At 51.3% G+C, this 25,517-nt stretch overlaps 3 protein-coding genes across 3 annotated transcripts; 2 read left to right on the top strand and 1 right to left on the bottom strand.

Moving 5' to 3' along the window:
* Positions 1-915: 915 nt before the first annotated feature.
* Positions 916-11,749, top strand: ERRFI1 (ERBB receptor feedback inhibitor 1). The gene is made up of 4 exons (XM_081341592.1): positions 916-972; positions 8,066-8,254; positions 8,376-8,449; positions 8,837-11,749. The coding sequence occupies exons 2-4, from the start codon at positions 8,142-8,144 to the stop codon at positions 9,964-9,966; spliced, it is 1,317 nt and encodes a 438-aa protein (XP_081197718.1). The 5' UTR covers positions 916-972; positions 8,066-8,141; the 3' UTR covers positions 9,967-11,749.
* Positions 11,750-14,022: 2,273 nt separating this feature from the next.
* Positions 14,023-17,413, bottom strand: PARK7 (Parkinsonism associated deglycase). Its single transcript, XM_081341179.1, has 7 exons — positions 17,270-17,413; positions 16,886-16,996; positions 16,340-16,441; positions 15,388-15,447; positions 15,149-15,218; positions 14,588-14,674; positions 14,023-14,308 (listed from the first exon to the last, which is right to left on the bottom strand). Exons 2-7 carry the CDS (start codon positions 16,973-16,975, stop codon positions 14,148-14,150), a joined length of 570 nt encoding a protein of 189 aa, XP_081197305.1. The 5' UTR covers positions 16,976-16,996; positions 17,270-17,413; the 3' UTR covers positions 14,023-14,147.
* Positions 17,414-20,563: 3,150 nt separating this feature from the next.
* LOC308675661 (uncharacterized protein) lies at positions 20,564-24,802 on the top strand. Its single transcript, XM_081341126.1, has 5 exons — positions 20,564-20,791; positions 21,514-21,580; positions 21,670-21,788; positions 22,924-23,046; positions 23,733-24,802. The coding sequence occupies exons 3-5, from the start codon at positions 21,725-21,727 to the stop codon at positions 23,882-23,884; spliced, it is 339 nt and encodes a 112-aa protein (XP_081197252.1). The 5' UTR covers positions 20,564-20,791; positions 21,514-21,580; positions 21,670-21,724; the 3' UTR covers positions 23,885-24,802.
* Positions 24,803-25,517: the final 715 nt, after the last annotated feature.

Here is a 25,517-nt window from a genome sequence, read left to right as displayed (position 1 = left end):
GCCAGAACTCGCCATAGCCAACTCACCCATGACGACTCTCTACAGCCACGACAACTCTCATCACAGCCATGACAACTCACCATAACCAACTTGACATGGCCACCTCACCACCTCACCACGGGACAATTCACCACGGGGGGGAAAACCGCGGGATACGAGTTCCACTCATTTCGGAGAAACGGCAGAATAGAATCGGTCAAGCAACAGATGCCGAAGGAAGGACAAAAATCAAAATAAGGTCTGAACGATCTTAAAGAATCAAACGGAACGGTTGGCATCGTCCCACGGCGAGTCCAGCCGTGGCAACTCGGTGAGTTTTTAACTGATATTTTGAAAACATATCACAAAACTGACGCCTTCCTACAGACTCCAATAGAGGCTCGCGGTGGGACAGCTCCCGTATTTCATGTGGGCATACTTGGAATGAAACATGCCGGTCTGTTGGCCATGTGCGGTTGGCCTGCCTTCGATTCGGAGTCTCTGATTTACGGCCTCTGTCGAGGCGCCACTTTGGTTCTGAATTAAGCAGTCGAAATGGGTAACAGTTGGAGAAAATGTGCCTGGAATGAAAATGGATGGGTCGTGTCTTCGGCTATTCTCTGCCTGCTTCTGTGTCTTAATCAAATGAAGGCAGAGGCTCCGCATCTTTCTACCGGTTCGGCATCTGAAAGAAAAAAAATGATGATGTGACACCTAAGAAACTTCTCCCTCTGTCCATCCTTTCCACGTTTCTCCAAATCGGGACCCTTCTCGATTCAGTTGCAAGCGATGGGAAAATAATGGATCCAACTCTCTCTAGAGAGGAGGGGGGGCGCTTTAAGAGGGCGGAGCGAGCGAAGGGCGCCCCGCCCCCCGCCGGCCCCGCCCCCTGCTTTAAAAGGCCGCTCGCCAGGGCTGAGGCTCAGAGCGACGCCGGCGCTGCCGCGGAGAGAGGCGGGGGTCGTGCAAGCGGGGCTCGCGGGCGCCCTCTAGGTGAGTGGCGGGGAAGGGGCGGGCGGGAGGGCGCCGCCGATGCTGCTGCGGGTCTGCGGGGCTCCCTGCGGGTGGGAATTGGGTCGGGGGTCTCCGCGGGTCCCCCTCCGGTCGACCGCGGCGGCTGGGGACCGCTGCCGGGTCTCTTCCGGCCCCGCTTGCACGATCCGGGGCTCCCTGCACCTCCCTGCTCCGAATCGGGCTGGTGAATCAAGGCTTAGTCATCGTCCTTGCAAGCGCGGCGGGGAGGCGACGGCGCTGCACCTGCAGCACAGGTAGGGCGAGCCCGGTTGCTAGGAGACCGCCCGGGGGCAGGAAGGTGAGCTCATAGCTCGGCAGCGCTTGAGCCGCCTCTCTCCCCCCCCCCCCCCGGACAGGGCGGTCTGGCCGGGCTGTCCTGCCCTCCCTCACCCCCCCCCCCGGGGCTGCCAGGAAGCCTTTACCTGGATGGGCTGTGCTAAGGGGGCGACCCTCTTCCTAGCCCCCCACCCCTTGCTTACAGCTTCCGGCTTCTCCCCGGGCTCTCTAGAGGCAGCCCGGCTTGCAGATCTAAGGGGGTGCCCCAAAGGGGGTCCACCTCTTCCGCAAAGCAGCTGGAGAAGAAGCGACGGGTGGAAACCCGGCAAGGGGGGGAAGCAAGCTGGACAAATTGCCCCTCAGGGGGAAGGCATCTTGGCCCAATGACCTGAAGGTCATTTGGGGTGCAGGCTTTGGGGTATGGCCGGTCTAGAGAAAAGAAGGACTGGGGAGGGGGCGAAGGGATAGCTGTCTTCCAGGATTCGAGGGGCTGCCAAAAAGGGAGGGGGTCCACCTACTCTCCAAAGCATCTGAAGGGGGGACAAGAAGCAACGGGTGGAAAGTAATCAAGGAGAGAAGCAACCTGGAACGAAGGAGGAATTTCCTGACAGTGAGGAGAATCACGCTTGTCCTCCAGACGTTGTGGCTGCTCCATCACTGGAGGCTTTTAAGAAGAGATTGGACCACCGTTTGTCTGACATAGGGTTAGGGTCTCCTGCCTGAGCAGGGGGTTGGACTAGAAGACCTCCAGGATCCCTTCCAGCCCTGTGATCCTTTCGGGAGATTGCTTGCAAGCCTGAAGGACCAGCTGCTCCAGCCCCTCCGCAAGCCTTGCCCGAGCAAACAATGATTGGGCCGTTTGTGTCACTTGGTGTCCTAGAAACGCTGGTGCCAGCCTCTGGGCCAGGATCGTTCAGCCCGCTGTGGTTCCAGATGTTTTCATCTGGTACCTGGGCCTTGCTTTGAGGCATCCCCCCCACTTTCTTTAAAGCGACCCCGCTGTGGCTTATGGGCAATGCCAGTCCGGGACAGAGCAGTCATCGTGTCAACAGATGGGGGTCTGGCAGGTGAAAGGCAGGCAACCAAGCCCGCCTCGCCACTCTGATCCTGCAGCCCAGCTGTTCATGGCGCCTGCCCAAGGACGGGACATTTGCATTTGTGCGTTTGCCCTGCTGCAAGGAAGCCCTGCCAGCCACAGTTGCGACAGATTGTGCAGTTGTCTACAAAACGGGGGTCACGAAGGAGGCCGTTTGTTCTTCAAGCTAGGCGCCCGTCAGTAATGGTGGCAAGAGGGAGGTCTTCGGAAGGCCAGTGGGGGGGAGGCGGCAGGCATGGAAGGGACCCCTGGATGGGGTTGGTTGCTGAGCATGGTCTGCGGCTTGCAATATTTAGGGGGGGTCCCCAAATTGCCGCCACAGTTGGCAACTGAATTTACGGGGTTACGCAAGGAGATTTTTTTCAGGGGTTTGCCTGATTGCTCCCGGAAGTTGTGGAGGTGTTGAAGAAGAGACTGGACCGTCATTTGTCTGAAATGGTCCAGGGTCTCCTCCTTTGAGCAGGGGGTTGGACTAGAAGACCTCCAGGTTCCCTTCCAGCATCCCCCTTGACTTGGCTAGTCAGAAAGTCTCAAAAGAGGGATCACAGGATCCCGGGAATGCTGCGACCGTCATAAACACGAGCCAGTTGCCAAGCACCCGAATTTTGATCATGTGACCGTGGAGGAGGGGCTGCTGCAACGGTTGTAAATGTGAAAAACGGTCCTAAGTCACTTTTTTACAGGGCCGTTGTAACTTCAAACCGTCACTAAACGAATTGTGAGGCGAGGGCCACCTGCACAACAAAATCCCATCCTAGAGTGGCGGTTGTGTGCAGGCCAGCAACACACACCGGTGTCTTCAAACTGGATTTGGTGGTTAGGTGAGGTAGGGCTGTCCCTTCCTTCAGAATTAGGGTTGCGTGGTGGTGTTCGCTCCTCCAGGCTCTTCCGTGGCACCTTGGAAAGGCTGTTCCGGAACTGCTTAATCTTAGCTTGCTGGTGGCTGTGGTTTGTTGATATTCATTGTGTTAATTACCTGGTTTCTTCCTGCAAAATCCTTTCAGGAAGGTAGATAAAGACCTGCAAATAAAGGGGAATAGGATGGAGTAGGCCACCGCCAGCTCCTCTGGGAGAAATGGGGCTTGTGAAGACTGCTAGCAATAAACTCTAATTCTTAGTCTCTTTATAAAGCCTTAGTAAGGCCACACCTGGAATCCTGCATCCGGTTTTGGGTCAGCCCATTATAAAAAAAGGTGTTGAGACTTTGGGAAAAGTGCAGAGAAGAGCAATGATTAAAGGCCTGGAGACTAAAACATACGAAGAACGGTTGCAGGAATTGGGGATGGCCAGTCTAGAGGAAAGAAAGACTGGGGGGGGGACAGAATAGCGGTCTTCCAGTATTTGGGGGACTGCCCCAAAGACGAGAGAGTTTTTCAAACCAACTAAGGCAAGACAAGAAACAAGGGATGGAAGCTAACCAAGGAGAGAAGCAACCTGGAATTAAGGAGAAAATTCCTAACAGTGAGAAAAATTAACCAGTGGAACAACTTGCCTCTAGATAGAATTTGTGGATGCTCCGTCACTGGAGATTTTTAAGAAAAGACTGGACAGTTATTGGTCTAGAATGGTGTAGAGTCTCCTACCTTGAGCAGGGGGTGGACTAGAAGACCTCCGAGGTGTCCCTTCCAGCTCTGATCAGTCCCTGACTCAAAAGCTCTCCGCCGTTCTTTGGCTTCCTCCAAAACCAGGTTCGGCGACAGGCCTGGTTTTCCTTGAATGCTTCCGATTTCAAATGCAGAGGACCGAATGGCTCAAAAAATGGCTGAGGGCCCAGAATTTCGTGCCATGCATCAGTGGCTTTCTGCCGTTTTGAGCCATTGAATTGTCCAATTTTGTGCAGAAAAGTGAGGAAAGGTGGGGGCAGCTGTGACGGGCTCAGTGAGTCCTTTGTGCAAGCTTGATTTGATTGTTTGCTGGAGGCTGAAGCCAACAAGCCAATGGGAGAAACTTGGGAATCCTTTCAAATTCTGGACTTCCGACGCAACGCTGAGATTTGCACAGCAGCCTTCGGATAATGCTGAAGGCTTTGCTGGAAAAGGTGAGCAGCGAATGCCTCGAGAATTTGGGGCAGTGGATCTCCTTTGCTGATCTAGTGATATATACAGATAACAATTACAGAATGACAGAGTTGGAAGGGACCTTGGAGGTCATCTAGTCCAGCCCCTTGGTCAAGCGGGAGACCTTATAGTCTGTTTTAGACAAGTGGCTGTCCAGTCTCTTCTTAAAAGCCTCCAGGGATGGAGCGCCCACCCCCTCTTGGTTGACGTTGGTGTGGATGTGGAGATGGGCTTGAGTTGCTTTGTGCATCAGCCAGGCAAACGCCACACAATTGCGATCCACTTTTCCCTTCCATCCTTGGGCTTCTGTGATGGCCTGACAGGCAGAGTTACGGCTCTGCCCGCCGATAATTGTGAGGGGGCAAAAGAGCGGCTGGGAAGAAGGAAGAAAAAGCAGGAAAAAAATAACTTCATTGCTCATTAAGAAAGTGGGTTAATGCTGATAGATTATTTAGCTTATTTCTTGAAGAAGCCTATATCTACGTCTGGCCAAGCTGCTTGCCGCTGGGGGAAAAGGGGGGGGGGCTGGCAGAGCCAATCTTAGCTCCCCGTAATCTGGTTTGATGGCAAAGAAGGGAGTGGAAATTTCTTGAAAAATCAACCAGTGGAACAGCTTGCCACCAGAAGTTGTGGGTGCTTCGTTACTGGAGGTTTTTAAGAAGAGACTGGACAGCCCTTTGTCTGAAATGGTCTAGTATCTCTGCTTGAGCAGGGGGTTGGACTAGATGACCTCCGAGGTCCCTTGCAGCTCTGTTTTGATTCTGATTAGTCCCTGACCCCTTCACCAAATCTTCCTCCGGCTGAGCACGTAGAAAGGCCGATGACCATAACATCCTGTGATTGTATAGTCTAGTCGTCTGGCGCTGAAATTCCAGTATTTTTACTATGGAAGGGACATTTTTTGGGGGGGGGATGCTGAGGAAGAGTCATATCTGACTCACCCACAGCTCATTATCTTATTGACAGCTGCAAAAAAAATATTTTTAATATTTTACAGTTCGGTGCAGTGGCGAACGGCTAGCAGCATAGATCGGTGAATCATCTTAACTCAGAAATGAAAGCGGAGCAAATTTTTTAAGGAGGTCTAAAGTCTTTTGCAACCCTCGAGTCAGAGTAGAGTTGGGAAAAGGCAGAGGACATTGAGCCAATTGTTCTTTCGGTCCAGCCTACCTCACAGGGTTGTTCGCTGGACTAATAGATGGAGGGAACATGAGGTGTCCTGCCTTCAACTGGTAAATGTTTGGTTTTTACCTGCAGTCTAATTTTGAGGGGTCCTTGGTGCTCTCCGAGCTTGGTTGTTTCCTTGCAGACGTTTCATGACCCAACTGGGGAACATCATCAGTGCTAGAAGGGAGGGGGGGTTGCAGAGAGGAGGAAGAGGAAGAGGACTGTGGGGTCCTTGGTGCTCTCTGAGCTGGGTGGTTTTCTTGCGGATGTTTCCCCTCCTCTGGGCAGAGAGGCTGTTCAAGGTGGGGGAAACCTCCATAAACAAGGTGGGCAGGAGCCCCCTTGTAAAACGAAGAACAAAATACCCGCTGCCGCAAATGGACAGCTTTGTCAAGGAATCAGAATGCCCGCTTGGCACAGACTCCGATTTCCTGGCATCCCCAGAAGGGCGAAATAATGACCGCATCCTGGTGGATCCGGCCAGTTGCCCAGGGAGGAAGGGAAGGAGGGAGGGAGGATGCTGACTTAAGAGGCTTGCCCACCTGCCCTCAGTGTGTGGAGTTTTTCCCCTCCAGGCTCTGGTGGAGACCTGTAGTAACCTGGGAGTGGCTTCCGATGGGCGCTGGGCAAGCCGGGAGCCCTCTTCCTCCTGTCGCAGGCGTGTAAAGGCGGAGGAAGTGATGTCAGCCAGTGGTTAAACTGGGAAGAGCAGCCAGCCGGGCGGGTGACTTGGTTAGCAGCCATGTGCCCCACCCACCTCTGGAGATTTACTCCTGATAGTTGGTGGCTGAGTAGGCAAAACTAGGTTACTGAAGGAGAGCGGGGGGGGGCTCTCTCTCTCTCTCTCTCTCTCTCTCTCTCTCTCTCTCTCTCTCTCTCTGCAGACCCCTCCCCTCCCCGGGGGGGGGGATCTTGCGTAGCTTCCGAGTCCTTGGCACAACCCCCGGGGAGGTGGGCTTGCCGGTGAGTCCTGGAGTGGGAGGGGTCACCATCATTGCCTCCCCCTGCCCCAGATTGATTCTGGTGGGGAAGGCCCCATGGGGAGAGGATGGGGTTTGCAAACTAGGGCCTTTCGCTTTGGAACAAAGAACGGCCAATTCGAGGTTGTGTTTGTGCTGTGTGCTTGCAGCAGTGGTAATGAAAGCAATTGTGGTGTGTCTCCTTCGGGGTCTTAAGTGGGCTTAGTAAGAAAGCCTAGCAGGAGACAGGCAGAATAAGAGCTGGATGGGATCTCAGAGGCCTTCTAGTCCAACCCCCTGGTCAAGCAGGAGAGCCTAAACCATTTCAATCAGAATAAGAGCTGGAGGGCACCTTGGAGGTCTTCTAGTCCACCCCCACCCATCCCGCTGGAGCAGATGACCCTAGACCATCTCAGACAAATGGCTGTCCAATCTCTTCTCAAAAACTTCCACCACAACTTCTGGTGGCAAGCTGTTCCACTGGTTAATCGTTCCAGCAAATCTCTCCTTAATTGCAGGTTGCTTCTCTCCTTGGTTAGGCTCCTTCCGTCGCTCCTTCTCCTGCCTGGGGGGTGCTGTTCCCTCCCGGCTCCCGAGTGGACCGGTCCAGGCAGACGTTGCCGCGCTCAGGTGCCCCGTCCGTCTTTCCCCGGGCCGGCTGACTCAGCGTCGCACATCAACCTCCCCTCCCTTGGCGGGAGAGTCCCGTCCATCCCTCGATTGTGGCTCGACTTCCTTTCGTTAATAACACACCTTTCAAGTTGTCATTAGGCGCAAGGGGTGTTTCTCTCGACAGGAAGGGCGCTACGACCCATTTCCTTTCCTAGCCCGGCTTTCTCCCACATGCCAGGAGAGAAAATGATACAAGATTTCCTGCCTGAGCAGGGGGTTGGACTAGATGACCTCCAAGGTCCCTTCCTCCTCCTCCTCCTCCTCATTATTATTATTAAATGGAGGTTCCCCTTTGGGAAGCTGAGGCTGGGAGGGAGTAGAGAGGGTGGAGATAGTTTATTTTATTTTATTTTATTAGGGAAAGGGCAAAAAAAGAGCCTGAAACTCAGGGAAAATTATGGTCATTCTACAGGTAGTCCTCGACTTGACAGCGGTTTGTTTAGTGACCGTTCGGAACTAACAGCGCTGAAAGAAGGGACTTAGGACCGTTTTTCACACTTACGACCGTCGCAGCATCCATTGTGGTCGCGTGATCAAAATTCAGATGCTTGGCAAGTGGCTCGTATTTATGATGGTTGCAGTGCCCCGGGGTCGTGTGACAAGCAAAGTCAGAGGGGAAGCCACCTCTGTTCTTGATTGATTGATTGATTGATTGATTGATTGATTGGTCTAGAGTCTCCTGCTCAAGCAGGGGGCTGGACTAGAAGACCTCCAAGGTCCTCTCTCCATCGGTCATGGCTCCTTTCGGAGGGGGGCTGCTGCCCAGGCCTGGAGAAACGGGCCCTCCACCCTTCTCCTTTGACCCTGGGCCAATTCTTACGCTTCCCTCTTTCTCCTTTCTCCAGGGAGTGAAGGTGGTGGCTGGGAACCATGGATTCCTTTTGAAAACCCGACACGGCTGAGCGTTGCCCACCACAGGCCATGTCCACTACAGGCATTGCAGCCCAGGAGGTCAACCTCTCCTTGAACCCTGGCTTTCTCCGTAATGGAAGCCTGGAGGCCTGTTGCCGTCGCCACAACCGCCAGCTTGCCAAGTGAGTTGCAGGACAGCGTGGCAGGGAGGCGGCACCCAGCAAGGGGTCTCGGCATACGTGGGGTTAGACGGTTCGTGCTGACCGCTTCATTTACCCGTGTCCTTCCTCCCTTCTCTTTCAGTCCTTTCTTCAGCGTGGACTCGGTAGCAATGGCCTGCGACGTGAACCCAGGACAGCATCCTGTGTCCTCCGTCGGTAGGTACACCGAAAAGTTGCCGAGTTGGTTGTTTTATCTCCGCTTTCTCCCATCTGAAGGCCGGGCAGGATCTTCACTGCAGAAGGCCTTCGCTTCCTTTTGTTTAGCACAGGGGTCTCCGAACTTTCTGGCTTTGCGGACCGGTTGGGAGGGCAGGAGACGGGTTCCACGCAAGCAACGGGTGAGCGCGCCCACTGCTCGCACAAATGGAGCTGCAGACGCTTGTCCGGCACTTGTGCAGAACCACCCCCACCCCCGGCCGGTCCACAAAGCCAGAAAGGTGGGCGGTCTTCACTCGACAGAAAAGGGAACGTTTTCTGCGGAGTCCTCAGGCTTTCCAGTGATCCAAAATGCATGTATTTATTCCAAAGTTCCTTTCCTCCTAGGCCAGGTCTCCGGTCCCGATCCAGATTGTGGTCCGAGCTGCAACTGGAGAGCCAGCCCTCCTCTCCTTCGCCCTCCTGTCCCTTCCGCCTCCGAAGACGGTCTCGCTTCTGGCTTTGGTGGACTTTCTCTGACCGTGAACCGCAACCCTGAGGAGGCGCCTTCTCGCATTCCGGGGAAGAGTGGACCGTTCCTCTCCCTGCCCCTGCCTTCTCTGGAGCGAAGCGCCCGACCCCTGCCTCCTCTGCCCAGAACCGAAGGCTTCCTGCACGACGAGGTGGACCGGGAGGTCGAGTTCCTGACCTGTTCGGACACCGATTTCTTGCTGGAGAACGGCGCCAGCCCTGCTTTTAAGCTTTCGGCCCAGGGGAGGCGAAGCTTCCGGGGCTGTGGGCAGATTAACTATGCCTACTTTGACGGTCCGGCAGAGGGGAAGCCTCAACGAGGCAGCAGCCCGGAGAACGCCTGTCCTCCCCCGCCGCCTCCACAACAGTCCCACCGGCGGTTGCGTCGTTCTCATTCCGGCCCGGCTGGCTCCTTCCACAAGCCGTCGGTCAGGGTCTCCAGCCACGTCTGCCGCTGCTCTCCCAGCTCCGATGACGATAAGCCCGAGGTTCCTCCCAGAGCGCCCCTGCCACCCCGGCCACTCAAGCCCGATTATCGGAGGTGGTCGGCCGAAGTGACCACCAGTGCTTACAACGAGGAGGAGAAGCCGCCCAAGATCCCTCCGCGAGAACCTTTGTCCTGGAGCCATTCCCGAACACCGAGTCCCAAAACGTTGCCGGCGTACCTCCACGGGGTCATGCCTCCGACGCAGAGTTTTGCCCCGGATCCGAAGTACGTCAGCAGCAAAGCTCTCCAGAGGCAGAACAGCGAAGGCTCTGCGCACAAGGTGCCCTGTATCCTGCCCATCATCGAAAACGGCAAGAAAGTCAGCTCCACCCACTATTACCTCTTGCCGGAGAGACCCCCCTATTTGGACAAATACGAGATGTTTTTCCGGGAAGCCGAAGAGGGCAGCTTGAGGCCAGAGGAAGGGCAGCGGGCAGCCCACGGACCCGCCACGCTGGTCAAGGCTGACTTGGGAGGACTAGTCAAACGCAAACACTTGGCCTGCATGGTTTCCCCGTAGGGACCAATGGTTAGAGCACAGCAGCGAGCGTTGGAAAGATATTTGAATCTGAGAATGGCAACTCTTCTCCGAGGGACTTGTGCAAAAGCTTACCTGGACGTAAAGGGGAGGCAGAGATGCCAATGGACAGATGGCAACGGTAGCAACATCCTGCTTCAACTTGCCGACACCCATTTGCCCAGGCAGGACAAAACTTGGAGGAGAACAAGCCTACACAACTGAAGTTGGCCAGTTATTGAATATTCTAGAGCAGGAGTCTCCAAGCTTTCCCACTTTGCGGCCCGGAGCGTGGCGAGGAAGAGGGGATTGGTTCCGCGTGTGCACGCACAGCTCCATTTGTCCGAGCGGTGGCAGGTACACCGTGTCTGCCACTTGCACGAATGGAGCTGCGTGCGTACGCTCGCCCTGCCGCTCGGATTAGAACCCCTAGTGGGCTGGCGACCCCTGTTCTAGAGCAATATATCCACAGACGTAGAAACTCACCTAAGTAGAGCGACGGAATTGTACTCTTGCTAAGGAGACCGCTGGCTTTGGCTGAAAGCCTAGAAGAAAGCAAATTCAGTATTTTTGCGGGTGTTAATAGATTTTTTTCCCCACTTGGGGGTGTCGGTAGCCTTTTAAATTATTTCTGTCCTGGGATGTTCTGTTCTCTGCTTGGGAGGGGTGATGGAGCTCTCCCAGGCTGAAGTTCCCTCCAGGGAGAAAAAACACGGCCCCGGGCAGAGTTGGCCACCCATTTTCCTGTCTCTTGGCTTGTTCCTTCTTCGGCAGCCATCTTCATCGTGAGCTGCCAGAAAAATGTATTTGATTTCTCTACATATGCAGCCCCCAACCTTCCTAGTTTGCTGGCCCGGCTGGAGAGGGGATTTTTGGGGGGGTTGAGTGCACACTAACTTTATTTGGGCTTGCGCAAATGGACCTTTGTGCCTGAGCCGAGCGCTCGCTGTTCGTGCAAGTGAAGCTGCGCGCACAAGCGCCCGTCACTCATGCAATTAAAGCCGCGTGTGTGCAGGCACCCGCCCGCCCGCCACTGATGCGGCCCAGTTTTAAACAGGCCCCCAGGCCGGGGACTGGGGATCCGTGCTCTAGATCAGGGGTGTCAAACTGCCGGCCCACGGGCCAGATGCATCATAGGAAAACGGCACTCACCCCATTGCTGGCAATGGCAAAAAAAAGTCGCAACACGTCACGACACGTCACGTGACGTTGCAAGTTTGACACCCCTGCTCTAGATCCATGACTCTGTGTTTCTGCAGCCGGAGAGGGCATTGTGTGACCCAGATGCAAACTAAAAATTGCGTTCCAACTAAGCCTCTATGTTTGAAAAGGGGACCAATTGTGTAGGGGACCCCGTTGTGGGTCCCGAATCTTGGGAACGAAACCTGCTTGGTCCCTGGGCCTTTGAGACTAATTTCCAATCCATGGAGGGCCTCGTTCCATGGATGACTTGTTCGTTTTCACACACTCACACGCACACTTTATTAAATAAGCAGAAGGCGAGAAGGTGCTCTCCCGACCAAGGTCTGTCCGTGGCCTTTGGATTAACACAACCCCATTGTTTACACTTACCGAACCGCTAAAATGGGAACATTTTTCTTTTTCCCCCCCTGACATTTTAGGCAAGCTGACCGTTCTAGGGCAAACGAAATGAAGGCAACGTTAATAACACAAAAAATGCACTGAAAACCTATGTAGAGGATGTACAGTATTGAGGAATTGTGTATCAGGAATTGTGTTTTGGATATATTGTCACGTCTTGGATTTAATTAAAGTTACGACATACTTATTTATGGTAACAGAGCAGCTCCCACATTTATTGATTAGCCAGCGTCCCCTCCCTGCTCTTAACATAGCTCCACTCTCTGCTCCTCAGACTGGAAGCCAAACTGTGTTGCCAAATAGAATTTTGTCACCCGGCTTCGTGGTAGGGTGTGTGTTTCTGCTCACTCCACATTGGTCAATCACATCATACGATGTGCCTATCAAAATTGGGCAGTCTGCCACGCTGGGAAGTTTCTGGCTACACAAGTTGCAGGCAGGGATTAGAAAACAGGCAGTTGCTAGTTGGGACGATTAACCCAGGTAGTCCCTGAGCTACGGCGACAAGTTTTTTTGTTGCTAAGCGAGGCACAGCTCGTGCACAACTTTGCGATATTTTATGCCACGGTTGTTAAGCGAGTCGCCCAGTTAAGCAAATCCTTCTTCCCCTATTGATTTTGCTTTTGGGGACGTATTTCTGATGACCATAGGACCTCAGGGTGCCGTTTAATTAATCAGAGCTGGAAGGGGCCCTGGAGGTCACGTAGTCTAGACCATTTCAATCAGAATAGATTTTGGTTTGCAAACCTTTTGCCATGCCTCATAATTTGCATGTTTAAAGAACCTGTTTAAAGTCATTCTGCAAGGCTTGCGTCATGAAATGGCTAGCTAATAAACTCTTACATGGGCCTGGTTAATTCTGATTATATGGTAGGGTGTATATGTGTCCCTGCACTAAAATACCAGAATGTTTTGCTGGAATCAAAGCACACAGACTTGGTATAAATGGGTGCTCGAAGGGGGAGGCTGTCCTTGAGAGTTAAAATTAAAAATTAAATTAAAATTTTGAAAATAACACCGTAAAGCATGCCAGGGAGGCAAACGCAAATCCAAATCTTTCGACGCAAACATTTTACAACTTTATGCCTTCTCTTAATTAGCTGCCGTGCTGCAGTACGTTGTACGTTGCAATTTTCAGATGCTTTTCAAGGCTCCCCAGTTACAAGTTGTTGTAAGTCCAGGCATATCCCAGGCTCATATAGTCCTCGACTTAACAATTCACTTAGTGACGGTTCAAAGTTACAACAGCACTTAAAAAAAGGGACTTGGGGCCATTGTTTTACACTTAACGGCCGTTGCAGCGTCCCTGCTCAAAATTTAGACACTGGGCGGGCAACGGACTCTTTTTTTTACGACGGTCGTTGTGTCCCAAGATCACGTGATTCCCCCTTGGACAAGTAAAGTCAATAGGGAAGCCGGTTTCACTTAACGACCATGTGACTAAGGACTGCAGTGTTTCACTTAGCAACCGTAGCAAGAAAGGTCGCAGTTAACAATGGAAATGTGAGGTCAGCTGTGGCCACTAAGTCGAGGACTCCCTGTATGGCCGTTGCTAGCAGTCTTGAGAGAAGTTTGCAGCTGGTGTGTCTACAGACTTTTGTGCACGTTTTGTCGCTGGCGCAGGCAGTTGTGGACATCAACACCGTTCCGTTTAGGGACTATTTGAAGTGACAACAGAAAAAAGCGACGAACGGTCCTCATCCTTATGACCGTCGCAGTGCAGTATCCCTGCAGGTCACATGGTCAGAATTCAGATGTTTTGGCAAGTGGTGTGAGGTTGTGATGGTTGCGGCATTGACGGGTCACGTGATCAGCTTCCCAGCCAGCCGGTGTCCAGCAAGCGAAGTCAATGGAGGAAAAGTTGGGTTTGTGAAGTTGGCAGCAAATGCTGCCCCCTAGTAGACGCTTTTGGGCATTAGAACTGGCAAAGCCGGGGAGAGGGAACCAAATCCTGCCCAATGGGGTCGTCCCCCCACTGCAAAGAGTGAGGGCAAAGCTTCCCTCCAAGTTTTTAATATATATATATTTTAAACATAATCATCATTAATATTTGGTAAACAGCATGCCGTCTGGTTTTATATTTACAATCAGTAGCAATTAATTTCTATAATTCCATACTCCACATAGTAAGCCTTCCTTGATTTTCTCTTCTTCCAATAACATTCACTTTTATCAACCTTAGATTAGTACATCTCTTAGTAATTTTAGTGGATAGCAATGGAATAGAGGCATTTTTCTGGCATTGGCAGCTCCCTTAGGGACTATCTGTGTTTACTCGCTGGTGTTTCTAGTTTGCTCCTCTGCTGGCTTTTTTTCCTTGCCCAAGGTTTTTGTGTGTGTGTGTGTGTGTGTATAACAATTTCTTTCTACATTGTTATACATAAGTAACAATTTCTTCCTGCATTGATGGGGTGAGGATTTTTTGTTTGTTTTAATGATTCCCAGCCATGAGACAACTCAGTTTAACACGTATCCTCTTTATTGCAAGAATTAAGTTTGCCAAGTGACATTGGCAGCCCTGCTTGGTTCCTTCAGCGGGCCGCCTTCAAGAAAAAGGTCGTAAAGACGAAGCAGGCGAGTGACTAGTCCTTCAGGACAAGAGGCGCCTTCGTCTGGGCGGCCACTTCCCTGCCCAGCAGCGTTTCCACGATGGCAAGGCCAAATTCGAAACTGGTGCCAGGCCCCCGACTGGTCATGATGTGCCCGTCTTTCTCCACCCGATTCTCCGAGTAGTTGTAGTGATCTTAAAGGAGGAAGAGAATTACTCCAGCTGACAAATTGGCACCCAAGCCCTTCAAAAGCAGAACAAAATTATGCAAAGTCCAGATCCACTCCGGATCCAAGAATTAACACGTGCCCTTGCCTGCCAGTTTGGTGGCCCGGTTCCGAAGGATTCAAGGTTGTGGGCCCTGGCCTGGGGACCCCTGATCTAGATTATGTTCTGGCAAATAACAAAACATCTGCTGCTGACCCAAGACCCATGCTCCACTCCCTCCCCATGAGAAAGTGGGTGGATACGCACCCCCGTTCATCATCTTCTCTTTCGCCAAAGGGTGGGTGGTCACTTTGCTGCCAAAGCCAATTCCATGTGCAAGGAGCGCCGTGGGGCCTGCGGGTCAACGGAAGGAAAGCGAGTGGCGATTTCACTCGTGTCACCGCCAGCGCCAGTGCAAAAGGAGCACCAGCTGGCTTATTCATTCAGACGCTTGGCAACTGAACTGACTCATACTTACGACGGTCGCAGTGTCCCGGGGTCACGCGATCCCCTTTTGCGACCTTCCGACAAGCAAAGTCAACGGGGAAGCCAGATTCATTTAACAACCGTGTGACTAATTTATCATTATTCTTAGAATTTTATTTGCAGCTTCTGGAGGGTTAGAATTTTATTTGCAGCTTCTGGATTCTTAACAATTTTATTTGCAGCTTCCGGATTCTTACTATTTTATTGCAAACCTGCAGAACCAGTCCCAGTCATTGCAGCCCATTAGGAAAGGCCCCAAATCCGAGTTCTCCAATGGGGGCTCTCAGGTGTGGCGGGGCTGGGCTAGCCCACCCTTCCTCAAAGGCGGAGCTAGGAACTTACCTGCACAAATGGCTGCGATGAGGCCTTTGCGGCTGTCCTGATCCTTCAAGATCTCTTTCACAAGGGGAGACTGCAAGAATAGAACAAAGAGAGGGGATCATTAATAATAATAATAATAATAATAATAATAATAATAATAATAATAATAATAATAATAATAATAATAATAATAATAATAATAATAATAATAATAATAATAATAATAATAATGGCAGAAAATCAACTCTGATATTTTTTACCTCTGATAAGTTCTGAGCTCCAAGGTTTCCCCCAGGCAGGACCACCACATCATAGGGCCCCTGATAAAATGAGAAGAAGGTCAGTTACACAGAGTCCTCGACTTAACAGCCACAACTGAGAAACACCACTCTAAAAAATGAAAAGTGAGGATGTCCCAAAGACACACCCCCCTGCCAACATCCAGTCCGAGAAACCAAATAAACCACAGGCTCATTCCGTTTCCAGAAATCTTAACTGTTGAATACACGGCATACCATATTTCCCCGAAATTAAAACCGGGCCTTAATATATATATTATTTTTTTATATTAGTTATATTTATATTAAGTTATATTACATAATTTATATTAAATTTTGCTCCAAAAGGTGCATTAAGGCTTATTTTCAGCTGATGCCTTATTCTTTTCCCCCACATACAGCAAATCTACCTTTATTCAAATAAATAATTTCAATATGTTTAATTATATATAAATATTATTTTATAACTCATTATGTCTGTTGTGTGTTGCAACGGAGGTACTAAATGTGTCTGTCTAGCTGACAGTCTTAACCAGAGCTTATTTTTCGGGTAGGGCTTATATTAACGAGCGTCCTGAAGAATCAAGCTACAGATTATTTTCCAGTTAGATTTTATTTTCGAGGAAATACAGTAGAGGACTCTCAAACTAGAATTCACTCCGGGGTTCCCAGACACCAGATCAAAGAGTTAAACAATAGTCTCTTTGCTCAACGCCCCTCCCCCCCTTTCACATAGTCACTGTAAACCTGTTATGGGAACCGGCTGCTTTTCTTCGGCACCTGCTTTGGTGTCCTTGGAAGCGGCTCAGGCCCTCAACGGCATTCAGGAGACTCAACAAAGTTTCATTTCTCCATCTGAATGCTTTTAAAAGCAACACCTCCTCAACTCTTAATGGCAAGTTGAAAAGAGGAGGCCAAAAAGTGGGGCACAAACCTTTTTCTGCGCCTCTTCCAAACTCGTATCGGGACAAATCACCACGTCACGGCTACACTGCACCGGGTTCTTTCCAGACAGGCCCGCTATCGTGACAGAAATCTGGCAAGAAAACGGTAGCGCTTCGGTGGGTACAAATACACCGAATGAAGACAGCATCAAAGCTGCAAAGGCTTTCTTAGCCTTGCACGCTTTAAGACGGGTGGACCAATCAATCGGAATAGAATAGAGCAGGGGGTCTTCAAACGTGGCCCTTTTATGACTTGTGGACTTCAACTCCCAGCATTCCTCATCCAGGCACACTGGGAGTTGAAGTCCACAAGTCATAAAAGGGCCACGTTTGAAGACCCCTGGAGTAGAGACTACTCTGTTCTCTACATTGACGGATTTTCAACAATGGTATGTGGGGGCATAATAGGAGGAGAAAGGGGAATTATGTATTTTAGTTGCCTTGGGAGGAGGGGGGGCCATGGCTGGGTTGGGAGGTGGTGGCAGACAAAGGCCTTTTTTAGGGGTGGAGGGTGTCAGTTCTCCACACGGACTTACTCCTGCCCTCCGCATCAGATCCGTCGGGATGACCGTTTCCATTTCTTCGGCCCCCTTGGCCAAAATCACCAGCGCTCGTTTGGAGCCCATGGGGAAGCAGCGGCGGTGATTCTGCAAGGGGCAAAGCGCGTTGAGAAGCGGGGGGTGGGGGGGCTTTGGGCAACGACCCTCCCGCCGGGTCCCATGCCGCCCGGGAGCTGAAGCCCCTCTCCCGGGAGAAGAGATCGGCCAGCCGCCCTTCGTCCGCGCGCAAAGCTGGCCAGGCTTCGTCCCGGGGCTGCGAGTTGGGCGGACCCGTTGGGGAGACCCCGGCCCGGAAAGGGGGGAGGGACGGAAGGAGGGACCCGTTGGGGAGACCCCGGCCAGGGAAAGGGCTGATCTTACGATCAGACACGGTTACGGCTCCGTTCGGGGTGCGCTCCGCTCCGCCGGGCTGGTGCTGCGTCACGGGGGTGGGGGTGGGGGCGGCGCCTCGGGGGGGGGCGGTGCCGGAAGGGAGGAGGAGGAGGTGGCTTCCTGGGGGGGGGCAGGGAAGGGGCGCGCGACCCCCCTTCCCCAGAGCCTGCAGGGCATGGCGCGCGGGTTCTCTCCCGTGCGTAAAAGGGGAGCTCGCGCGTTTCAGCTGGGAGCATTGCACCCCTTGGGAAATGCAACTTGCAAATTGGGGGGGTTGATGCACGGCTCTCCCCTCCCCCCCCGCAATGCTGGAGGGTGGGGTGGGGTGGGGTGGGGTGGGGTGGCGGGGTGAGCGGGCGTGGATCCCAAAGGTAGAGGGGGCTGCTCAGCTTGGGAAAGGCAGAGCGCGCCGCGGTGCCCAGGATCAGCGCATCGGCAGCCCACCGTTTGTGGACTTCATTTCCCAAAATTGCTGGGCCGGGCTGAGGATTCTGGGACTTGAAGTCCTCATAAACCAGAAGTGGCCAAGGTTGTGGAACCCGGAAGTGAACTGGAATGAATTGTAGGAAATGTAGTTTTCGGAAGTTTGCGGGTAACTCTATCCTATCCCGTAGGCATTTTTCAGGCCCAAACGGAGCACATCCTGCAGCTGAAAGCATCCCAGAGGCAGAAGAGTCCCCGACTTTACGACTACGGTGAAGCTCAAAATTTAGGTTGTCAAGTCAGAAACGTGTTAAGTGAGATTTACCCCCATTTCACAAGAGGCCGCTGGGAGGTTGGTCTGCGTCCCCTAAAAGAGTGCAAATGACCAGCTGTCTGTAGGGAACGCAAAGCCTTCCATCCTCCACCAGTCGGTCAGAACTGAAGAAGCTCCTTGCATGAGAAGCGAAACGTCTTCAAAGGAAACCGAGAAAATCCGCTTGAAAAAAAGGCATCTTGGGGACCACCAGGACCTGGATGACGGAGGATCTCCAGAGACTTTTGGAAGAGCGTCTGAATGTCCTGCCGCGGGGAGGGGCGAGGGTCGTGGCGGGGGCTTCCCTGCCGCAGCTTCAACCAGAGGGGCTTCCCCGCCACCACCACTTCGCCATCCGGGGCTGACGATGACGTATTCCGCAGGGGGGGGCTTCCCCCTTTGCTTTAGGGGGGGTATGCCGGGGGGGGTAAGGGGAGGAGTTTTGCGAGGCTGCGAAGAACGTCACGGATCTGGCCACTCCCCCGCCGGAGATGGAGCACGTGGAGTTCGCGCGGCCGGCTTTTCCGCGGGGGCGTGGTCCAGCCCCCCCCCCCGCTCAAGCAGAAGACCCTAGAATCGGATCATTTCCATCAATCAGTCAGAACAGATCCGGAAGGGAGCTTGGAGGTCTTCTAGTCCAACCCTCTGCTCAAGCAGGAGACACTAGACCATTTCAAACAAGTGACTGTGGCAAGGTCATCTAGTCCACCCCCACCCCACCCCCAACTCAAGCAAGAGAGATTGTGATTGCCCTTTGGTTTGGGGGAATTCTGGATCGCTGCGGTGAAACTGTGCTAATCTGAAGAAGGTTCTTGCGTAGCTGCTCTTGTGGGTTGTTGCTTTGATGGCAGAGTCGGTTAGTGGTTAGCGAGAGTTGCTTTCCAATACACAACGTGGGTTGTGGTATCTGCCATTTGTACCTCTGCTGATAAGGATGTCCAGAAGCGATAATACTTCTCTTATACATGTCATGACCTTCTTAATATGCCCCTTTAAATGTTCCTTTTCTTATTATGATAAAACTACCATCCAGTTTGTGGTGGCTGTGAGTTCTAGTCCCACCTTAGGCACAAAAGCGAGCTGCGTGATTTGGGCCACTCACCAGGAGACGCTGAGTTCAAGTCCCACCTTATCACTTTGGAGAAGTCACCTGGAGGCGGTGAGTTCTAGTCTCATTGTAGGTATGAAAGCTGGCTGGGCAACTTGGGGTCAGCCCCTCTCTGACATTAGCTAAGCTGACCTGCCTGGGCTGTGGGGGAAAATAGAAGGAGGGTTAACTATCTTTGCTATCTGGAGTAATTTATAAAATTGATAAAGGAAAATCAGTCAGAATAAGGAGAAACTTCCTAACAGCAGGAACAATCAACCAGTGGAACTGCTTGCCTGCAGAAGCTGTGGGTGCTCCGTCACTGGAGGTTTTTGAGAAGAGACTGGACAGCCCTTTGTCTGAAATGGTCCAGGGTTGATTGATCTGCTTGAGCAAGGGGCTGGACTAGAAGACCTCCAAGCGCCCTTCCAACTCTGTTACTCCGCTGACCTCTGCAAACCACGGAAAGCACACCCCCCTCCCCTTCCCCCCCGCCCCGAAACGCCACAATTCAACGGCTGGTTTGCAGCTCGTTGCCTCCCCCCCGCCCCCCCGGGCATGGGGTAGGTGGGGCCACGCCCCGCCCCGCGGGTTCAGTCGCCGCCTGGCCCCGAGGGGCGCCAGAAGCCAGCCCGGGAGGCCGAGGAGGAAAGCCCCACGGAGCGCCCACCCACCCGCAAACGCGCGCGCTTCGGACCCGATGGAGCGGCTCCTCTGGGCGCTGCTGTTGCTGCAGCCGCTGCTCCGCATCCAGGTTTTGTGCAGGGTCTCCTGCCCGAACGGTGAGCCCCCCCCCCAACTCCCGGGCCGCTGATGATATATGCCCCGCTTCGTGGGAACGGCCCCGGCCCGTTTCCCACGGGGAGGCGAGACACGCTGACTCGTCCTTCTCCCCGCTTTTAGGGACCTTCAGCCCGGGGCCAGGCAAGTCTTGCCAGCAATGCAGGGTCTGCGACAGTAAGTAGACCACGCGGGGTCCGGAGCTCCCCGGAGGAGGGTCAGCCTGGGGAAAGGGGGGGGGTTGGAAGGGGAGGGGGGAGGTAGACCCGGGAGGCTTCCCTCCCTCCGCTTTCAGGCCCTTGAGTCAGAGTGGCTTGGTTGTGTGGAGGGACCCCTCGTGGGGACAGAATAATGGAATAAGAGAACTGGAGGTCTTCTAGTCCAGCCCCCTGCTCAGGCAGGAAACGATATGCCATCCATTCAGACAAGCGGTTGACCAGTCTCTTCTTAAAATCCTCCAGTGATGGAGCAGCCAGAACTTCTGGAGGCAAACTGTTCCCCTGGCCTGGTTAATTGTCCTCACTGTCAGGAAGTTTCTCCTTAGTTCCAGGTTGCTTCTCTGCTTGGTTAGTGTCCATCCGTTATTCCTTGTCTGGCTTTCTGGTGCTTTGGAGAACAGGTGGACCCCTCCTCTTCTTTGTGGCAGCCCCTTAAATATTAAAACACGGCTATCACGTCACCCACCCCCTCCTATATCTGCTTTCTCTGCAGATATAACATATTTTTTATATATATTTTAACCCTTAAGGAACTTTGGTGTACAAGCAGAAATGCACCGAAACTGCAGATGCCAAATGTGATTGTGCCGAAGGTTATTCGTGTGGGAAAAAGTGTGCCGAGGGTTCCACTTGTGCGGAAAGGTGCCAGGCGTGTAAGTGTGCCCTTGGACAGGAAAGGACTCCCACAGGTAAGGTGGCCACTAAGTGGAATGATTTTCTGTACCGATGGTTTGCTTAGGGACTGTTCCAAGTTACAACAACTCTGAAAAAAATGCGACTTAGGATCCGCTTTTCAGGGTTACCACCGTCGCAGCATTCCCATGGTCACGTGATCAAAATCCAGGTGCTTGGCAACTGATTCATACTTATGACGGCTGCAGCGCCCCCGGGGTCGTGTGATCAAAATTAGGACCTGCTTGGCAACTGACTCGGACTTATGATGGGGTGTGTGTGGTCACGTGATCCCTTTTTGTGACCTTAACGACCGTGTGACTAACTTCACAATTGCAGTAATTCGCTTAACGGCTGCGGCGAGAAAGGTCTTAAAACAGGACAAAGCTCACTTGACAAATGTCTTGCTTTGCAACATAAATTTTGGGCTCAACTTTAGTCGTAAGTCAAGGACCTCTGGAAAGCCCTGTTCACCGCCCTGAGTCCTTCGGGAGAAGGGCGGTATACAAATTAAATTATTAAATTAAATTAAATTAAAACCAACCTATCTAACTCAAGAATGTCTCTTGAATGTCAGCAATTGTGGGATTTTTTCCCCCTGCCACAAGCAACCATTGTGTGTGTGCGGTTGTGTGATTTATGAACCTGTGAAGCTGATTTGGGATGGAGCCCAAGGCAGGTGTTCCTGGCCCAGCCAAGGACTCGTCCAGACCTCAAACCTCCTCCTGTGTTTCTCCAGGGTGTGAGGACTGTCAAGACAAGACTTTTAATGATCAACCTACGGGCAAATGCCGTCCATGGAGAAAGTAAGTACTTCTGAAATAATTCTGTTGTGTGTTTTTTAAAATCTCAAATATAAAACATGAAGCTAACTACCTTTGGGCAATTCTTCCAGATGTCCAGGCGATAAGATTTGGAAAGCCGGGACCAAACAGAGAGATGTGGTTTGCATGTCAGCGAAACCCACCACCCAGCCCTTCACTTCCCTGTTAGTCTTGTCCACTAAGATTTCAGGTAAATCTTGTTTGAACATTCGTTGTATCTCATTAACTGTTTAGCAGAATAGAAGCTGGAAGGGACCTTGGAGGTCTTCTAGTCCAGCCCCCAAGCTCAGGCAGTACTTCTGGAGGCACTGATTAATTGTTCTGTCAGGAAATTTCTCCTTAATTCCAGGTTGATTTTCTCCTTGGTTAGTTTCCATCTGTTGCTTCTTGTCCTGCCTTTGGGTGCTTTGGAGAAGAGCTTGACTCCCTCTCCTTTGGGGCAGCCCCTGAGATACTGGAAGACTGCTATCGTGTCACCCCTGGTCCTTCTTTTTTTATTAAACTAGACATACTCAATTTCTGCAATCGTTCTTTACATGTTTTAACCTCCAGCCCCCTAATCCTCTTTGTTGCTCTTCTCTGTGCTCTTTCTAGAGTTTCAACAACTTTTTTATTTTGTGGTGACCAAAACTGGATGCCGTTTTCCAAGTGTGGCCTTACCAAAGCCTTATAAAGCGGTATCAACAATTCACGTGGTCTTGATTCTGTCCCTCTCTTAATGCAGCCTAGGACTGTGTTGTTTAATCCAATGTTTCTCAACCGTGGTCATTTGAAGATGTATGGACTTCAGTTCCCAGAATTCCTTAGTCAGCCATGCTGGGGATTTCTGGGAACTGGAATTTTGGACCTGGAATTTTGGGAGTTGAAGTCCACAAGTCTTAAAGTTGGCAACATTGGGCCTTAATCCCATTTTTAGGCACCAGTTCAGAAAGCTCATCTTTCTAAGGAGATAGTTTTTCAGCTGAGTTTTATTCTCCTTGCAAAGCCTCCTTTGGACTTCACCCAAAGCATCGCAAGATGGGAGGCATAGATACATTTTTTAAAAATAAACAGAATAAATTCTGGAAAATGTCACAGTTTCCACTCTGCCCGTTGTTGGCCTCTGGTAGGAATATGCCTCTTTCTTCTGAATGCTATAATTTTATTTTTATACTGACTGAGAAATGCAAAAAAAGAGAACAGGCTGACATTATTTCGGTTGCGTTCACAGATGATGTGCAATCAGATGAAAGATCTGCAAGGCTTGGCTAGTCTGAGACTTTTTCGTTGTTTTTCTCAGGATTTTTCTGAAGGATGTTGTGTTTTTCCCCCCTGCTTTCTTTTAGAGGAACGCAGCCAACTGGTCCTCATCATCTCTGCTTTTGCCATCATCGTCCTTCTGTTCGCCCTATGCATGGTGCTAGCCTACCTCTTCCTCCGATCCTGGATCCAAAAAAAGTTCTTGAAACGTAAGGCCATTTCACCGCTCCTTTTGGCCAGCATTACTCTGCTAATTCTTCCTGTCCTACTTCTTATTTCCCCGAAAATAAGACCTAACTGGAAATGATTTTTTCCCCAGGACACTCGTAATAGAAGCCCTACCTGCAAAATAAGCCCCAAATAAGATTGTTAGCCAGACAGACGCATTTAGTACCACATTTCCCCTGAAAATAAGCCCTAAGGAATCTTTTGGAGCAAAAATTAAGACCCGGCCTTATTTTCGGGGAAATATGGTACTACCTCTTAAGGGTCTACGCCAGCTCGCCACGGCCAGCTCGCCACAGGACAAGAGTTACATTAATATCTAAGCAATAGTGGAATCATTAAAGGCTGCCAGAGGAGGGACAAAATGAAATGTGAATGGCAAAAAATTAAAAGATTTTTTTTAAAAAAACTTTTAAAGAATTCAATTGAATTGTCCCGCAGTGAGTTGACCGTGCAGAGTTGGCCATGGTGAGTTGACCGTGCCTAGTTGCCCCATTGCCAGGTTTTGAAGCGCCTGGCATGCCTGAGCATCCGTTTTGTGCCTCAGTTCTCCCACTTATAATAATAATAAGTTGGAAGGGATCTGGGAGGTCATCTAGTCCAACCCCCTGCTCAGGCAGGAAACCCTATACCATTTCAGGCAAACGGCTGAACTTCTTCTGTTCCGTAGCTTTACAGGGGCAGCTGGCCCAGGAAGTAGATGACTGCAGCTACCGGTACCCCGAGGAAGAAGAAGGAGGAGGAGGAGGAGGAGGAAGCTGTGAAGTGGTTTCCAGTCTCAAGGGGGTCCTTTTGGAAAAATGCAGTTCCCCAGCTATATAAGGCGCTTCCTTGATCCGAGGAAGACCCCCAAAGGCCCCGAAGCATTCGAGCACCTCTGCTTTTGAAAAACATTCTTGCCACATTCAGAAGACGTCCTTTCAGCAATTGAAGAACCACGATTGTCCCTTTTTAAATCAGGTTTATCCGTTTGTCTAAATGGAGCTGGAATATTGCCCTGATGGCCCTCGGTTTGAACTTAAAAAAACAACACAATACTGTTAGAATGATTTGCGGTGTGGATGGCTGGAAGGCAATGGGAAAAGGGCCCCGGGGGCCAAATCCCCATACGAAAATAAAATCATGGCATTGAAGGAAAGTGCTGCAATATTGTTAGGTTAAATGGCAAAGGAAGGCTGGAAATTCTTGAGAACACGGTGGCCTTCTGGAGACTGACATCCATCATTTCCAAGTGGTTTGTCCAGAACAACCTCCGGAAGGTTTAACATTCAAAGCTAGTTTTGTCAGCCTTCCCAGGGGGCGGTTTGCGGCTTCCAACCCCTTTTCGATGGCCTATCGGTAGTCTTAAGTACGAAACTCGGTTTTTCATAATTAGTCATCGCTTTCCCACATACGAACGTCCTTCCTCCCAGCTGCTGATTCTTTTCGTTTGATTCAGTTTTAAAATGACTCATATTGCGGCCGTTCGTTTACGTGAATGAATTTTGCTGGTGACGCCGGGTGGAAACGTCTTGAGTTGGGTTGCGTTGGCTGCCTTTCGTCTTCGCCCCAAACCCTTGATCGTCTTTGGCCAGCCACGCTTTGATCCTGCGTGGTTTGTGCGTACGGCAGCCCACCACCGGTTGTGGTGTAAAGACAGGCATCTTCAACGACATTTCTATATTTATACATCACCCAGCCCAGCTGTGCTTTGAACTTCTCGAGTTCAAAAAGGTTACTGTTTTGAAAATGATTTGGGGGGGGGGACAAAAAAAAGGTGCTTTCAAATGGCTGTGTTTGGTGAACCCTGATTAAAAAGGAGGCGTCTTCTATAAACCCAAGTGCAAAATTGAAAAAAAGTCCCCTTTATTTTCATAAACAGCTGAGAGCAATTGTGGTTTGATAGGACCTGGGAGACGTAATCCAGTATTTTTTCCTCCCACTGACCCTGGGATTCAGTTTGCAAAACTGTCCTTCAGGCACAAAGTTTTGATTTTTGCTTTAAATTGTCCTCCGAGAAACAATTTTGCTGGACAACAGTGGACAAAAACGAAGGTGAGGCACGCTCAGTTTTGTGTTGTGTAACCCTCTCTTGGCTTTGATGCAGGTGGCTGAGCCCCATCTGTGGTTGTTTTTTTTTAACACTTTATCTGGAGGGCAGTTCAACACTTCTGGAAGGAGAATCCACAACGAATACAAAAATACAGGGCTGTTCCTTAACTGGAGGGGGGGGGGACCGAGGGAGCATCCCCATTCTGCAGGATTAAAAACAGCCACAAACACATCGTGGAGAACACAAAGGAAGCGAGGACTTTAGATATATTAGGGGGCCAAGGCCAGGGGTGGGGGAGTATTTTGGATTTTAAAAATAAAAGAGACAGTCATTATATCTGCTGACAGGTTCCAAGATCCCTCCTCCTCCTCTGTCTGCTTGGAAGCCCCCCCCCTGCAAAAACACCGTTAATGCGTTTTCTTT

Source organism: Vipera berus (assembly GCF_964194415.1).
Source record: "Vipera berus genome assembly, chromosome: 17".
NCBI classification, from domain to species: domain Eukaryota; kingdom Metazoa; phylum Chordata; class Lepidosauria; order Squamata; family Viperidae; genus Vipera; species Vipera berus.
The sequence above is the reverse complement of the archived record's forward strand: the minus strand, read 5'-3'. Positions and strand labels throughout refer to the sequence as shown.

What these genes read in the sequence shown, in the direction of transcription:
- ERRFI1 (XM_081341592.1), top strand. Translation starts at nt 8,142, where the DNA reads ATGTCCACTACAGGCATTGCAGCCCAGGAGGTCAACCTCTCCTTGAAC. An exon ending in CACAACCGCCAGCTTGCCAA is followed by an intron (nt 8,255 to 8,375) that starts GTGAGTTGCAGG and finishes CTTCTCTTTCAG; the next exon opens with TCCTTTCTTCAGCGTGGACT. An exon ending in GCATCCTGTGTCCTCCGTCG is followed by an intron (nt 8,450 to 8,836) that starts GTAGGTACACCG and finishes CTTTCCTCCTAG; the next exon opens with GCCAGGTCTCCGGTCCCGAT.
- PARK7 (XM_081341179.1), bottom strand. Translation starts at nt 16,975, where the DNA reads ATGGGCTCCAAACGAGCGCTGGTGATTTTGGCCAAGGGGGCCGAAGAA. An exon ending in ATCTGATGCGGAGGGCAGGA is followed by an intron (nt 16,442 to 16,885) that starts GTAAGTCCGTGT and finishes TTTTCTTGCCAG; the next exon opens with ATTTCTGTCACGATAGCGGG. An exon ending in CATCGCAGCCATTTGTGCAG is followed by an intron (nt 14,675 to 15,148) that starts GTAAGTTCCTAG and finishes GTTGACCCGCAG; the next exon opens with GCCCCACGGCGCTCCTTGCA.
- LOC308675661 (XM_081341126.1), top strand. Translation starts at nt 21,725, where the DNA reads ATGTCAGCGAAACCCACCACCCAGCCCTTCACTTCCCTGTTAGTCTTG. An exon ending in CTTGTCCACTAAGATTTCAG is followed by an intron (nt 21,789 to 22,923) that starts GTAAATCTTGTT and finishes GCTTTCTTTTAG; the next exon opens with AGGAACGCAGCCAACTGGTC. An exon ending in CCAAAAAAAGTTCTTGAAAC is followed by an intron (nt 23,047 to 23,732) that starts GTAAGGCCATTT and finishes TCTGTTCCGTAG; the next exon opens with CTTTACAGGGGCAGCTGGCC.